At 37.1% G+C, this 12,541-nt stretch overlaps 1 protein-coding gene across 2 annotated transcripts in view; it reads left to right on the forward strand.

Moving 5' to 3' along the window:
• The window catches only part of edrf1 (erythroid differentiation regulatory factor 1), a 46,704-nt gene that overhangs the window by 31,418 nt on the left and 2,745 nt on the right, over positions 1-12,541 (forward strand). For both annotated transcript variants that reach the window (XM_008106753.3, XM_008106752.3), the window contains 4 exons: positions 735-884; positions 1,745-1,898; positions 2,048-2,163; positions 2,550-2,716. In XM_008106753.3, the coding sequence (XP_008104960.1) occupies positions 735-884; positions 1,745-1,898; positions 2,048-2,163; positions 2,550-2,716 (587 nt within the window). The remainder of the gene's footprint in view (positions 1-734; positions 885-1,744; positions 1,899-2,047; positions 2,164-2,549; positions 2,717-12,541) is intronic.

Consider the following 12,541-nt stretch of genomic DNA (forward strand, 5'->3'; position numbering starts at 1 on the left):
GTGTAAGAAAGCAATAAAAAGAAGCTGGGGAATAGCCCAAATGAAGCTACTCTGAAGAGAAGACAACCATATAATCTTCTGCTGCTCCCAAGAAACTAATACCTCAATAAACTGCCTGGAAATGCTGCCCAGCATGTTAATATACTGCTGTTGACAAGATAAGATAGATATAAAATAGATGTGTGCCCATTATGCTATTAAAATATAACAATACTCGACATTAAACCCTTGAATGCTTTTCTAGTCACATAAGTTGGTATAGATGGTCTTTCGTGTGATGTTGTCTTTATTTGTACTTTATTAATGTTTTGCTTTCAGCTTCTTTTGGCTTTATGTATTGCTTATTATAGTTTTTGAGTGCTATAAACTTTTTAGCTGAATCTGTTTTGATTTTTGTAAGTGACTTTGTGTCCCAGACTGGAAAGGAAAATTATTTATTGTAGTTTTCTTTTTTAAAATTTCCCTCTATGCAAGTGTTTATTAGCTTGCATATATGCTTAAATTGGAAAAGGGGATTTGGGTCCATGCATTCCCCCCAATCAAGCTTTCAAACACTTGAGTATAGGCATATTCTCCCTGTGCTCAGCTGAATGTAGTTCCATAGTCCTATGATTGGAAACCCATGATAAAGCCAGATTCATCCCCCAAAAGAACTGTGTAACTCTGTTCAAACATGGTTAAAGAGCCCTGTATTTGGTTTCATACATTCTGAAGATTTTCTGTGTATGTTTTAGATAGAAAAAGAAGTTAGTGAATCAATGATGAAATCATTGAAATACTGTGATGTTGATACAGTATCTGCACGGCAGCCCCTTTGCCAATACCGAGCAGCAACAGTTCACCACAGACTGGCTTCCATGTATCACAGCTGTTTGAGAAATCAGGTATTTAAGAAACTCTAGCCTAATGTTCCTTTCTGTAATTAAGATTCTTCTGATTTATTAAGTCTCTGCTCATTTATCTTTCTGTGGTGGTCCAAATTTTATATATGTCAGTTTGTGTTGAAGAAAAAGCATTGTGCTCAGAATTTTTTTAGGGACAATAAAACGAATAGATAAACTTTCACAATACATTCCTTACTTGTATTTTCATGGTTGCATTAATATCTGTACTGCAATGTCGATCTTCCCAGTGTGAATCTATTTATTAGTGATATAAGTATACTAATCCAGATGATTCGATGCCAGTAATGTAATTACATGACATTTTTCTTATACTGGATGTAGTGGTATCTTTCTGCCAATCTGTAAAAAACATCAGATGTGAGTAATTGCAAGAAGAAACACATTCCATAGGATTTCTTTTTAACACTTACTTTTTGTAAATAACACTGTTATTTGAATTTTTTTTCTGTTCCTGGTTTAAAATAATATTTCCTGTTTAATTGTGCGGAACTTAATTTGAAAGTAGTTGTTATACTCCAAAAACTTGGTTTTTGTGGTTGCCACCAACTTTATTGAATTGTTTGAGACTTGAAAAGATATTCATTGAAAAGCTATAGCCAAATGTGCTGCCAAATGTCCTGCAAAAACCATTTTTTGAGGTTTAATAAACTGTTTCCATGCTTTTCTGATAGAACCAATTAGGAAGTGTCATTTATAACCCAGGAACAAAAATTGTGTTACATAGTATAATTCAGAAGTTCTGTCAGCATAGGACAAAACATAGGGGAAAGTGAAGCTTTTATGTGCTATAATACTATATATAGCTTTCTTTTTATTCATAACTATAAATTTTGTTGAAGGTTGGCGATGAGCACCAGCGTAAACAGCACAGAGTCCTAGTTGACCTTCATTACAGTAAAGCCGTGAAGTTTTTCCAGCTGCTCAAGGATGCACCATGTGAGCTCCTTCGTGTGCAGTTGGAAAGAGTCGCCTTTGCAGAATTTCAGATGGCGAGTAAGTTGGGTGATTGCTCTGTTTCTTTTCATGCTATGAAATTTACTGCTGCTTTGGGTAAAATACATTTTCTCAGAACATTATCAGGCAGAAAACTATGTAACTGAGGAGTGTTCCATTTATTACTGTTGTTCTTATTGTAACTCTAGGTCAGAACAGCACGGTTGGAAAACTGAAGACTTTATCTGGGGCTTTGGATATAATGATACAGACTCAGTCTGTATTTCAGCTTATTAGAAAAGAGCTTGCTGCTGAACATGAGCAGGTATCTATCATTGTTGAAAATCATATCCATGTTGTCGTGTTATATGATCAGTTTTTGCATGGGTTCGGTCATACCAGCCACATGACCTTGGAGGTATCTACCAACAACACTGGCTCTTCGGCTTAGACATGGAGATGAGAACCAGCCCCTAGATTCGGACATGACTAGACTTAATGTCAGGGGAAAACCTTTACCTTTACCTCAGAGTTGTTAGATGGTGTTTCTGTAGCTATGTGAAATTAACATCATTTTACTACTCTCCTATTGGTTTTTAAATCCTATAAATAACATAGATTTTTTTTTAAAAAAATCAATTTTAAAAGTACCGTGAATATAACGCCTTACATTGTTTAGATCATGCTTTCAAAAATGTCTTCTCTGTATAGAGACTTGAAGATGACAAGAATAAACTTGAAAGAATGCCTGTTGAAGACTCTTCCACTTGCCTCAATAAGGAAGAAGTATTAAAACTCCTTGGAATATTTGAATCTCGTTTGTCCTTTCTCCTCCTTCAGTCCATTAAGCTGCTTACATCAACCAAAAAGAAAGCTGGGTAAGTGCTTGCCAGCATACAGTGCAATTTCCTCTTTATCCCAGATTGAGCTTTGTATCCAAATAAGTCTAAATACAAAGAAAATAACCACTAATATTGTCCTGAAAACTGCACAGTTTATTTAGCACTATAGTAGGTGAGGTCTTGTGTAAAATTGCACAATAATTTGTATAGCTAAACCTTCTTTAGAGTTAACTTTTGCTAATTGGTGTATTCAGAATGTTAGGGGAAAGAGAAGAATGAAGTTGTTTTTGATTAAAGATTATTTAATAGAATTTATTTATTCATTCATTCATTCATTCATTCAATTTTTACCATACTTTTTCCTCACCATGGAATCCAAGATGGCTTAAAAGTTTAAAGTAGAAGTTGGATAAAATGTACATGACTTACATTTTTTTAAAAAAATTAAAGATACATTTAAAACAAAATTTAAAACAGGATAAAAACACATTGCACCACTATGAGCACTACTCCGTAATATGATTTTAAAATCTGTCAAATGCCTCCTTAAACAAGAAGGACTTAACCTGCTGGCAGAAAGATAGCAAGAGAGGGGACTAACTGGACCTTTCATAGAAGAGAATTCCTCAGCTGCAAACAGCGACTGAGAAGTCTTTCTCATGTCATCACCAAACGTGCATGTGATGGGCGGGATTTCCTTGCAAGAAAGGTAGTAGGTATTGATATGGGTTATGAGTATGGACCTCTTTGGCATGTCAGGTGTTGCAGCCCAGCCACCTACTTGATCCCCTTCTTCACCCAAACACCACACAGATGAACAAGAATAGTAAGTTTATTAAGAAAAGAGTATCTAATATAAAATAATTTCAAAATGCATCCATGAACTAGATTTCCAGATGCTTAACAAAAGTTGGGAGCCCCCAGTGGCGCAGCAGATTAAACCATTGAGCTACTGAACTTGCTGACCGACAGGTTGGCGGTTCGAATCCAGGGAGCGGGGTGAACTCCTGCTATTTGCCCCAGCTTCTGCCAACTTAGCAGTTCAAAAACATGCAAATGGGAGTAGATCAATAGATACGGGAAGGAAGGTAATGGTGCTCCATGCAGTCATGCCTGCCACATGACCTTGGCCACAGACAACACTGGCTCTTTGGCTTAGAAATTGAGATGAGCACCATCCCCCAGAATCAGACACGATTAGACTTAATGTCAGGGAAAAAAACTGTACCTTTACCTTAACAAAAAGAAATGACTAACTCTGAATAGGAATTCCAAAAAGCACTTAAGGCATTGTAATCCAAAGGTTGTTGCACTTAAACTAGAATTATATCCAAAAGCATGAAAGCATGAACATGACCATAATCCAAAGGATTGATACAGTAGAGTCTCACTTATCCAAGCTAAACAGGCCGGCAGAACCTTGGATAAGCGAATATCTTGGATAATAAGGAGGGATTAAGGAAAATCCTATTAAACATCAAATTAGGTTATGATTTTACAAATTAAGCACCAAAATATCATATTATACAACAAATTTGACAGAAAAAGTAGTTCAATACGCAGTAATGTTATATTGTAATTACTATATTTACGAATTTAGCACCAAAATAACACGATATATTGAAAACATTGACTGCAAAAATGCATTGGATAATCCAGAACCATGGATAAGCAAGTCTTGGATAAGTACTTGAACTGTACTTGAACTTGAGTATAATCCCAAAGTCTTGAAACTTGAAACAAGATTTGTGGCAAAACATGAAAGCATGAACATGACCAAAGTCCAAAGGCTTGAAACTTGGAACAAGAGTTGTAATCCAAACAGGAGGCATGGAACTTAAATAGGAGAACAAGATACAAACCCAAGAACAGAACTCCTAACTCGGAGCTCCCAAGACCCATGAAAATCCTACATTGATCTCCCCACCGAACATTGACTCCAATTCCTTAAGAATCCTACCTCTTGTCCATGACATCAGTTTTTCTCACACCTGCATTCCCTTTGTTTATCTTTCAGTCTCTGGGAACACCGGATTTGTTCCCGTCAGTCTCTGACCAATTCTCATGAGAATCACTGCCTTTTTCCCCAGAAACAGATCTACCCAAAACATTCCCATCGTCTCGAAAAACACTTTCACTTTCCCCCACAGAAACACCAGGCTCCACCAGAAAATCCTCATCCTCAGAGGCTTTACAGGCCTCAACGTCATGTCCCTACCTATATACCACATTGACTACATCACTTCTCCTCAGGTCTCAGTGCTCCATTGTGAAATCATGAAAAATGCTGATCTCGATACAGCACTAAATGACAACACCACAAGGCCAGAAGACAGAGTAGATGAGCAACCAGACACAGTGATACCAAGTTAAAAGTTTAATTTGTTCAGTAACTCAAATTGCTCTAATCTCAAAGCAAATTTCCCATTAAAATGCTATTAATCTGTTCTGTCCCCAACCCCCCCCCCCCCCCCCATTTTTGTTGTGTGCTTTCAAATAAGAAAATGTACTTTATAAATAACAAAAATAATGTATAAATACACATTCACATGGAACAATAAAAAGGAAAGATCAATTTAAAAACTGTCAAAGCACAAAATTTTGGCAAGGAAGCAGATTTGAAGCAACAAAATGTGTGTTGGCCAGTGTAACAGCAAGGCAAAACCTGCACATTCACATGGAACAATAATAATAATAAAGATCAACTTTAAAATGGTAGAAGCACAAAGTTGTGGCAAAGAAGCACAAAGTGAAGAGGCAGAAGCATCATTTTCTTCATACTGTATTCATTTCAACTTCTATCCTCCTCTCTCTTGCTCTCTCTCCCACACTCTCTTCATGAAGCCAAACATATACCAAGAATAAAAACCACGCAAAATCAACTAACCCAAAGTTCCTCAAAGCGGACAAGAGCAAAGCAGACAGAAATCTCCCAAAGCAGGCAAGAGCACGGAGGCACCAGGCTGCTCCCTTGAAGCCCTGTACTCTCGTGCTAGCACTCCCTCTGGTGCTGGCTCAAAATACTGTTCATATGTCAAAGCAAAACCCGGGCTGAGTGATTGCTCTTAACTCAAATGCTATTAATTTGGGATTCTCTTAAGTCAAGGTTCCACTGTACCTGAGACTCAAAAATGAAATGGCCCCTGTGTCTCCTTTCCCTATAGTGATTGACTTCATCTCCTGTCATATCACTCTTTCTCTACCCATAATTGTATTATGCCTCCTGCACCACTTTCTCCGTGCCTTTCTCTTTGCTTCACAGCTTCACTGTACAAAACATGTATATTTACCATTAGTGCAAAAAAGGATCTTACTGTATAGGCAGGCTCTCTTAATGGGAGAATCTTACAGAATAACTATAAGAAGCATCAGCTTTTAAGTTGGTCTATATGGACAATCTGCCTAGTCAGCTCCCTTTATTTTAAACATGTCTGACCACTATTCAGACATTGTCCAAACATACTCTCCTGCTGAAAAAAGCAGTGTTTATATTTTTTATCATAGATATTCGACCACTAAGGCACTCAGACAGAATTGCCTTTGATACATGTAACTAATAAGAACAAATATATATTGAAATACAGTACTCACTTATCCAACATAAACGGGCCGGTAGAATGTTGGATAAGTGAATATGTTAATAAGGAGAGATTAAGAAAAAGCCTATTAAACATCAAAATAGGTTATGATTTTACAAATTAAGCACCAAAACATCATGTTTTACAACAAATTTGACAGAAAAAGTAGTTCATTACACATTAATGCTATGTAGTAATTACTGTATTTACGAATTTAGCACCAAAATATCATGATATATTGAAAACATTGACTACAAAAATGCGTTGGATAATCCAGAACGTTGGATAAGTGAGTGTTGGATAAGTGAGACTCTACTGTAATAAAAACAATCCCTGCAAAACCTACAGCTGTTGTCAGGGGGTGGTTTGTGTATTTGGATAGCTCTAGTGCAATTCTATCTTGTACCTTTTGTATCTGGCATTAAAATGTTATTAGGCTGATACTGTCAAATGGAGGTATCAGAAGAATCTTAGTTGCATTTTTGTGGTGATTAACTTGAAATGTCAATTGTCTACATGTTTCTTCATATGGAATAATCAGCAGTCAGAATTTTTCGGATGTTTGTGTGTATGTATGTCTTGTGACACGTAACAGCTGAGACATTTTTTCTGAAAAATAACTTCCTGGCATAATAGAAAATAAGGTAGCTGGAGGACACAATATTGGCACAGGTCTCAAAGTCATTACATTAGAATTCTTCAGTCTCCACAAGATGGCAATATAAATACAGAAGAGCAACATGAGATTTTTCTTTCATAGCTAACCCATTTGTTACATAATGTGTTATCTCCAGTAATTGTCTCAGTCCAGTAGTAGAATTATATACAGGCTCTGAGAAGCTGATAATGTCATGACAGAATAGTTAGAATTTCAATTTATTCTGCTTTTTTGAATTATCCTTTAGCTTTGTCTGCAAGACCTACATGTAGGTTTCTGTTGCATTATATTTATTTTTACTAATACTAAATGAAAGCTATTAAGATGCTTTATTACGGTTGGAGCTATAGGAAGATCACACTTACAGTGTTTCATAGTATGTCTCGATACAGCTACAAACACTGCTGCTCAAAGAAGGTGAGCACTGCATACATGCCATGCTTTTTATGTGTCAGCAAGAGTAAGCACAACTGCTGTAATAACAGGATTGCCAAGGGGAATATGGCTGCCTAGGGCCAGGATTGGATTTTTATCTTCAGCCACCAGCTGTGGTTTTGTCACAAGGATAGAATGCTCCCATTTAATACAGTCCTCATTGGCTTCAATCCTTAGGTGGGAGGTTGGAGGTGTTTTATATATGAAAGTTCAGGTCAAATGAGTAGCTGAAGTGGTAAGTCAGTTTTCATGTCCATGTCCACATTTCTTAACCACTTTCGGCTGAGTATGTGAACAGACTCTGTTTGTGTGCTATACTACTGTAGAATGACGATCAGTCAAGTTACAATCAAGGCATGGTATAATGACTTCAGACTGGTTTCAGCAGGCAGTTGATAGAAGAGGCCTGAATTTAGCAGAAAAAAGAGAGAGCAGAGTAACTGTAAGAAAAAGACTACATTCTGCTGAAGGCAATCACCGTGCAGTATTGAATCATGTTCTTTAGGTATGCAATAAGTTGTTTTTCTTTTATAGAGATGAAAGTCACCTCCAGCTAATTTGTGAGGCATCTGAGCAATTTCGGCTTGGTGATTTTGAAAAGAAATACCAGGGTTTCAGAGAGGATATTGGCAAGTTTCTTAGACATTGTTCTGTGATTTCACCCCCACTGCTATGGTTTTAACTGTGAGAGTGTATTTGAAGACCCTTCAGATAGAAACAACTGAAATACAATTTAAGAACATGTGAATAGCCAAAGCCCAAAGACCACAGTGGCTATTGAGAATAGCATAATATAATAGAACTTTATTCTCTTCCATAGCAACTTGTAGTTTATGTTGTCTCTGATACTGATGATAAAGTATAGTTGTCATGATTAGTAGTAGGGTTATGCATGGATTTCATTTCTTCCATTTCCTTCAGTACTTCAGGAGCCCGTAACGGAAAAGGCCCTCCTGGTACGAAAACCCGCCCGTTACGAACGCAAAAGAGATCCGATCTCGGCTCTTCCTCCCCTATTTGGCATTACAGTTGAATCTTTCTGATTATCTTTTATTTTCCTGTTTCTTTTTATTTAGTGGGACTGACTGGGAGTTGGAGACCTGAAGGACGGTGGGTGGGGTGCACGCGCATGTGTTTGGGGGCTTTCACCCTTTTAGTTTCTTTTTCCCCTTTCCGTCCTCTCCTTCAGGAAATACTTCTAAAAGATTATTATTAATAATAATAATCCCAGCAAACCAAAAGAGAAGCCTACCTCTCCTTTAGAGTAGAAAGTAGAAGCAGCTTTAAGGAAGCAAAACCCCAATCAGAAAGAAGATTGCAGCCCTGCAGGCAAGTGGGGATTTTTAAGGTAGTCCAGGGAAGATAGCTTGACTGAACCCGAGGTCATCACTCTTCCTTCCCAGGGCTTCCTTAAAATGCCTTAGAAAGCTGATGGTAGAGAAGAAAGTGTGAGTACCTGCATCTTCTCTAGAGTAGAACAGCTTTAAGAAGCAGTAAACCCAGTCTCATCCTCTACAAACAGAAGGGAAAGGATCCAGAGACTTAAGAGTGGTAACTCTGATGCTTTTTTAAATCCAGGTCTTAATGAAGAATATGGAAGGGGGGCCCATGAGGTCTCCCCATCCCATAATGTGCTGGATAGGGTGCTTTATTTACCCTGTTGCTAAGGCTCCCTTGAAGGGAAGAAAGGAAAAGCTCCCGAGGGAAAGGGGAGCCTTGTAAGTTCCCCATTGCTGCCAATGGGCCGAAAATAACTGTTTTTGAACATGAGAGATTGGGACCAGTGGTTCTACAGAAAATGGAGTTGCAAGAAATTTAGCCCAGAATTTGGGGTCAGGAGAGTTATGATGATGTTCCATAAGAAATTGACATGATTGATTTTGAATAAATGTAGGTTTTTGTACATGAATAAATGAATACATGTAGATTGCTATACATGAAAAAACAAGATATCCCCTGAAAATAAGCCCTAATGTGTCTTTTGGAGCAAAATTTAATACAAGATCCGGGATTATTTTCAGGGAAATACAGCATCAATGACTACTAATTGCTGGATACCGGAAACCCTCCACATCCATTTTTCAGCACCTCCCGAAAACAGGCAGGCTGTGAAAAGGATGTTTTCGTTCAGCATCCAAAAAAAAATGGTTCCCCTTAATGGGGCACTTCTTGTCTATGTAGCCTGCTTATATTGCACAGCTAGTAGTAATTTTATTCCTATTATTATTATTATTATTATTATTATTATTATTATTATTATTATTATTATTATTATTATTATTTCATAATTCTGTACTGTTCCATTATCCAGGCAGTACCTAGACAGAGAAAGATAGTCCTTTTGGGGCGGGGGGATAGAAGGAGGGAAACCATTGTCACAATTTTCACAGTTTATTCCCCCCCTTTCCCATATCATAAACAATAATTGTTTTGATGATGGCGACATGGGTGGGGGAATAACAGGAAAACGGGGAAATTGTTTTAGTTCTTCCACCCCCTCCCTAAAATTGATTATCCTTCTCTGTCTAGCATCCCCTTGTGGCCTCTGCCCAGATGATGATGATGATGATGATTTATTCATTTCTATCCTGCTTTTCTCCCGTGGATGGGATTCAAAGTGGTGTACAACATATAATATTCATAGAAATACATCCGATCACAATACATAATCAGTTAAAACATCGTATCTCAATATAAAATCCCAATTATATCAAATAAAACAGTTAAAAAACTTACAGCAAGCACCATTTAAAGATATCCATAACCTCTGGCCACTGAAGTTATTTGTGAAATATTATCAAAATATTTATCAGACTGGCAGTGCTTATTATGATAATGGAACACTACCTATAATTCAATACGCCCATTGTGTGTAAATGTGCTACTGATATGTCCTGTCTGGCTGATGATCTCAATTGGGATTTATTTTGGGGGTATCTTATATTACTGTTGTATCCTGAAAAATCATTCTAGGGCTTATTCTTCAGTTAGGTCTTATATTCAGGAAAACAGAATAGTCTTATCCATGCTTTTGTTTAGTCACCTCTTCCATGCAAGTTGCTGTCATCATTACATCTTTTAGTATTGGGTGCTGTATTTGCTGTGTGTGATGAACTTTCTTTCATGTGACCTCAATCTCCCACCATTTGAACTTTATTCTATTTTCCCATTATTTTAGCATTGTGTAGAAGGAAAAATAGCATCTCTCTGACTATTTTTAGGTATCTCACATAATATGATACACTTGTATCACAGCCCTTCTTGTTTGCCTTTTATTTTTGAAACCCAATCAACCCCAAACATTGTAACCTTTTCTCACTGGCAGTTGCTTGGCCCTTTGATCATTGTGATACTAATCAGTATTTCAGGTGAGGTCATACCATATAATGGAATAATGGTAATGCGATATTGGCAGTTCTGTTTCGGATTGTTTCCTAATGATCTGTAACACTGAATTGGCCTTTTACCAGATTTGCTGTTTCATCGAGCTATTTAGCCAAACACTGTGACCTGTTTCCTGGGAAGTCACTGCCAAGTCCTATCAGACCCCATCAGTATATAAATGATGTTGAGATATATATGCATATGCATTTATATTTGTGTGTGTGTGTGTGTGTCTGTATGTCTGTCTATATTGCCCCACTATGTACCACTCTGTATTTGGTGGTACAGTAGAGTCTCACTTATCCAAGCCTCGCTTATCCAAGCCTCTGGATTATCCAAGCCATTTTTGTAGTCAATGTTTTCAATATATCGTGATATTTTGGTGCTAAATTCATAAATACAGTAATTACAACATAACATTACTGCGTATTAAACTACTTTTTCTGTCAAATTTGTTGTATAACATGAAGTTTTGGTGCTTAATTTGTAAAATCATAACCTAATTTGATGTTTAATAGACTTTTCCTTAATCCCTCTTTATTATCCAAGATATTTGCTTATCCAAGCTTCTGCTGGCCCGTTTAGCTTGGATAAGTGAGACTCTACTGTATAATCCTCAAAAAGGTTTTGTTTCATTTTTGCTTTCTCTGTTGTATGTTTACATTTCCTTTTTTGAAAATTTGTGAGGCTTTTGCTTTTAATTTACTTGTAGAAACCGGTTGAAAATACTAATTAAGTTCTAGAAATCTGAATAGAATTAATTGGAGCCTAAATTGATTAACTGGTTTGTATGATAAATTAACCTGTCAATGCTCTTGGCCAAATGTTCAGAATTTAATTCTAAAAGGTTTTTCTTTGGGGTGGGGGGCAGGGATCAAAGACTTTGCACTGAAATTAGCTGGCAACATTTTTGTGTGTATTTGGTATATAGTTTACTGTTTAGGCTTTTACAGTATATTCATGAGTATTTGGGGAAAGTTTGTATTAACAAAGGAGGACGAACTTAGTTTGTTCTACATTCCTGAGTCCAACTGATGAATCAGAATTGTGACAAAATACTGTGCAAGATAGGGTTACTACCATTTCAAGGCATTGTTTCAGATATGGGTAAATATTATATGTACTGACTAAATGATAAATTAGAAAGCAGTGATGTAGATAAAACTGATGTTGGCCTATTGCAGTGAAATTACTTAGAGCTGCATAAGTTGCTGTGAGAAGAAAATCATCACATGAATGGAACTGAATTCTAACAATAGAGAGGTATATTTTCATTAAGAAAAATGGAAGGAATGTCTCAGTTTGGATAAATCCAATAAATACATGAATAAGATAATATGTTCAAGAGAAGGGAATGGGACGAAGGGTTATAGTTCTTCTAAAATGTCCCAATTAGCTCCCTTGACAGGATCATCCCTGACCCCTTAATCTGCTTTTTTGAAGTTTAGATAAAAGACTGAACGTGTTAATAGGCTCACTATCCCAGCCCAAAACGTGGCAGTGGGGTGGTTGCAAGAATATCTGCTTTAGTCCAACAAAACTGTAAGCAGAGATCTGCCTGTCATATGAGGCTTTTATACCTGATGGGAGCACTCTTCCGAAGAGCTTGGGCTCTTTGCAGTAGCAGGAGATATAGCATGGGAGGATGCATTGGGAAGGTGGGTTTTTGGACATTCAGATGGCTTTTCTCCTTCCAGAAGCAAAAAAGGCCTTCTGCTCGTGTAGCTGTTGTTCATCTCAAGCTGTTATTTGTGGTTTAATATTTATAGATTTGCCCAGCAGATTAACCTACTCCTCCCTTTCTCC

This window comes from Anolis carolinensis, chromosome 3 (genome assembly GCF_035594765.1).
Source record: "Anolis carolinensis isolate JA03-04 chromosome 3, rAnoCar3.1.pri, whole genome shotgun sequence".
Taxonomy (NCBI): Eukaryota; Metazoa; Chordata; class Lepidosauria; order Squamata; family Dactyloidae; genus Anolis; species Anolis carolinensis.